At 35.0% G+C, this 4,331-nt stretch overlaps 1 protein-coding gene across 1 annotated transcript in view; it reads right to left on the minus strand.

Moving 5' to 3' along the window:
* The window catches only part of LOC128248353 (monocarboxylate transporter 12-like), a 21,345-nt gene that overhangs the window by 1,611 nt on the left and 15,403 nt on the right, over positions 1–4,331 (minus strand). The window contains exon 5 of the mRNA XM_052969437.1: positions 2,589–2,861. Coding sequence (XP_052825397.1) covers positions 2,589–2,861 — 273 coding nt within the window. The remainder of the gene's footprint in view (positions 1–2,588; positions 2,862–4,331) is intronic.

Here is a 4,331-nt window from a genome sequence, read left to right on the forward strand (position 1 = left end):
TAATCACAGCTTCCTAGCTTCCATCACTTTCCCCAAATTATTTAAAGAAAATTCTTTTTATTTTTTTCTTTCTTCGAAGTAATCACCAGTTGAGTTCCAAGGTAGATTTAATCAAGTCTATACTTATGGTATGAATTTGTAACCGTCTGCCAGTAAAAACTGAATAAAGAAATAATAAAAAAAGAAAATGATAAGACTTAAAACCCATTTAAAGAAACCAGTGGGATTTGGTGAGAAGCTATAAGGACTTCGTCCTTTGATGATGCATGCAGGGCCAGTCAACCTGATATTGATGATCACTATTCTGAGAATGGAATCCTGTCCTCTGAGTAGGTCAGTGATATATTTGCCCGTTGAACAGTCTAGCCACTATATAGCATCTATCATAACTCGATGTGCCCGGTTATTTTAAAGTTAGATCTCTTGAAGATACATATTATCTAGTGCAAAATTTTTAAACCGTGTGTGTGTGCTTGTGGGGAAGGAACGTGTATGTGTGCATATGTGCATATGCATGTGGGCATGCATATGCAGAGGTGTGTGGCATTTAGAGTGATTTTACGGACTCGAGATGTATATTTCAAAGAATAGAGGGAAATCAGGTGTTGTAACGTAAATGATTTATTAATAATGTAAGAGAAGTGAAACAACTGAGTGTTGGAAATTAAACTGCGCCTTAGATTCAACATTCTCTATAATGATTGCAATTGTATAATATTAAAGCAGTTGTATACTGTCAACTCAATGTGACAGCCCCAATAAGGGAATCATACTGCTAATATTTAGCCCTAGGAAGCTGGATCGCTTCAGGGCTAAATAGCAGCAGTATGATTCCCTTATTGGGACTGTCACATTGAGTTGACAGTATACAACTGCTTTATCGTAACATTGCTGCTTAAGTCTCTCTGTGAGATTTATAATTAGATCATTTCTAATTTGTATATTAGTTTTGTTTTCCGGCTGGGCTAAGGGAAGTAACTAGTATATAAGTTGCTAATGTTGCTTAACGACAGGTCAACTCTGATCAAGTATACCTATGATTAAAGCTTTCCATCCTTGACTATCCAATTCTATTTTCTGACAATGTATCCATGATTACAATATTCAATGTGTTCTTCTTTTCTAATAGGGGAATTTGATTGCAAGCAGCTACTAGCAGAGCAAGATTTAAAACTAGTTCTTTTTCTCTTCAAATATATATATATATATATATATATAAATTTCAGTAATAGGACGAATTCTTTTACAAGAATTTATCAAGTAGCTAGCGTGAAAAAAACCTCATAAGGGAAAAAATCCATCATTTATTCCCGAAATATATATTTATATTTATATAAGGGCATTACTATATAAGCTACCGGCATGCAGTTTTCAAGGGAGAAAACTCTACTTGCTACATCAGTGAGTTGATTTGATGAGAGGAATGAAAAAAATCCTGCATTTTGAGCTGTTAGCTTTCTTTGAAAAGAGAAAATACAGAAGCTTTATTGCCTTAGGAATAAAGAACCAAAGATGTGATGCGGAGAACTTGATGTAAAGTGAGAGAGCGCAAGCGAACGAGGAAGAGAGAGAGAGAGAAAGAGAGAGAGAGAGAGAGAGAGAAAGAGAGAGAGAGAGAGAGAGAGAGAGAGCGATAGACAGATAAAGTCAATGAGAGAGGTTGTGAGTGGTATGGAAGAATGCTGTGGGTTGTACAAGAGGTGATTTGGGTAATGGGGGAGGAGCTGTGAGAAGATCCAGGTAAGTTGAAATTGGGAAGGGAAATGAGATACAAAAATAGAAAAGAAGAGTTCAGGTAGTCGATGAACAAAAACACGTAGATACGCTTTTAGAGCTGCAAAATGTATCAAAGTGAGAATGAGGAGGGTAGAGAATGAGATGGCAGAAAACTGAGATAAGTAAGAAGTGGTCAGAACTAGAGAATATATAATCGTAAATTTTTACTGAATAGTGTAAAAAAATACTGGCTATCTTATTTTAAAACAAAAATGAGCTTGCTTTCCAACTATGTGGTTCTGAATTCAGTCCCACTGCGCGGAACTTTGAGTTGATTTGGTAGATGAAAACTGAGAGAAGCCTGTTCATATCTAACTATTTCTCTATGGAGAGATAGTTAGAATTGCCCTTCTTGTGTGTCTGCTGCGTAGGTTACATATATTATATCATAACTTGATATCTTGTGGAATGAGATTTTTGTTAATAGACCGCTTATACCGAATGAAGTGTTAAGTACTTATAATATGCAAATCAGTAGTTCCAGTTGTCTCAAACTGCTGGATTTGCTGTGTTTATAAATAGATTGGCTGCGTGTTTCTCTAGGATTGGTCGAATTGAGGTAGACTCTTTGATGAGAACCCAATAAGGTTCGAAAAGTTGATTAAGGCTGTTCATTTGTCCTGTTTAAATGTCTACTGTGTCGGTTACATAGTAAACATGTGTGTGTGTTTGTATGTCTCCATAACGGTTCAAGCTTAAAAATTTTTTCGACTAAACTCTTCAATGGTCGAAATCCAGCTTTCGAAACTTGAGCAGCTATGAGTACGTCCACAAGATCAGAAAAAAAAAAGAAATAAAAGAGAAACACATACCATAAACGAAGCCTACTATAGCAGCATAGATAGCCAGGCTGTGGTAAGTGGTGAAAAGAAAGACGAAAAAAGATACTATTCCTCCAATACCACAGATGCCTGCAAGTAGGAGAACTGGACTGAGGATTGGAAAACGGTAGACAACGAAACCACACAACATTCTGGACACTGTGTTTGTGATGCCAGTTATTGAAAGTAAGAAAGCAGCCCGCTCACTCTCAATGTTGAGCTCTTGAGCGACATCAGGTATGTACATATAAGGAAGTATACAACCTGAAAAAGAAATACAAGAGACATTGTAAAGATACATGAACTTATCTATCTATACTTAATGCAAGTTAACAAAAAATAATTGAGGAAAAGAAAAAACATTGTTGGTAATGGACTAATTACTTTTATCATTTCGGCAACTATGGGAGAGAACTCCAGACTTATTAAACTTCAGATAAATATAGCTTTTCTCATACTCGCCGAAATAGCGTTGAGAGAACCTTGATCTATTAGTCCTCAAATCTTAATGAAAGCGTAAAGGTACCTTCTTGATATAAGGCGTATCTTGGAGATAGATCTGACGGATTCCATCTCTCTTAAGAACAAACCAAAGCCGATTTCTGCGGGCAGAAATGGAGACAGATTGGCAAACAGAAAAGGAATAATTGACTCCTGTACATGATATGTAGATTATTCATCAACCCTGAAAGGATGAAGGACAAAGCTAACCTCGATAGAACTCAAGTGTAAAGTGCTGGAACGTATAACACATGGCAATCTATTCAATATTCAGCCAATTAGCCGCCTTAGTGATGAGAAAACCAACTAAATAAATGTACAGAAATGTAGTTTTGCAGGTGTAGAGAAATAGAGATGTTCAGAGAATAAAATGTTCTTAGATGTCATCCGAAAAACAATAATAGTAAAGTTAATGTTCAAAGGATATAGTATCAAAAGCCTAACTAACTAGATCCAAATTGTCTATCAGTATGTCTGTATGTAAGGGTGACGTTGTTCGGACTACCATCAATTATTTCATGGGCAATAATCTTGCTGACATTATAGTCAACAAGTTTGAACTATAAATCTTCCAAAGCTATTTCAAACGCCTTTTCTTTTATTTATTTAACTCCCGTATTAGTGGAGTAAAACTAAAATGAAAGTTATCTTTAATTTTGATAATTTATTTTAATTGAACTTGGAATATTTTTTTATGAATAAATAATCATATGTGGTACTCTCTGGTTGTGACTGTTAATACAAAGGAGATAACTGTCCCTTCACAACACGAGACAGGATGAGAAATTTGAATTCGAAATTAAGGAATACGAATGAAAAGATGCACAGGGTTAATAGATTTAATTTTTTTATGTATAACGACGTTCATAGAATTTCTAGTCGGTGGTAATCCTGTATAGCACTACTTCATTCTTATCAGAAATTTTCAGCATGGTTTAACCTGTAACTTATTAATTAGATATATTTTGAAGGGAGACATTTTATTAAAATTAAAACTGAAATGAAATATAGATTCTTTTAAATAAATAGTTGAGCAGACAGAATCGTTAAAGCGTCGGAAAAATACCATGTAGCATTTCTGCTGACACTATATGATCTGGTTTCATTTATGTAACAAGTAGTTATTGAAATGTTTATATTTATATGATACCTCAGAGTTGCAAGAGTACGTTATTTCGAACGTTTCCAGCATTTAGCAATCACTTTCAGGGATGTACAGAAAACATCATTAAA

Source organism: Octopus bimaculoides, chromosome 7, assembly GCF_001194135.2.
Source record: "Octopus bimaculoides isolate UCB-OBI-ISO-001 chromosome 7, ASM119413v2, whole genome shotgun sequence".
Lineage (NCBI taxonomy): Eukaryota > Metazoa > Mollusca > Cephalopoda > Octopoda > Octopodidae > Octopus > Octopus bimaculoides.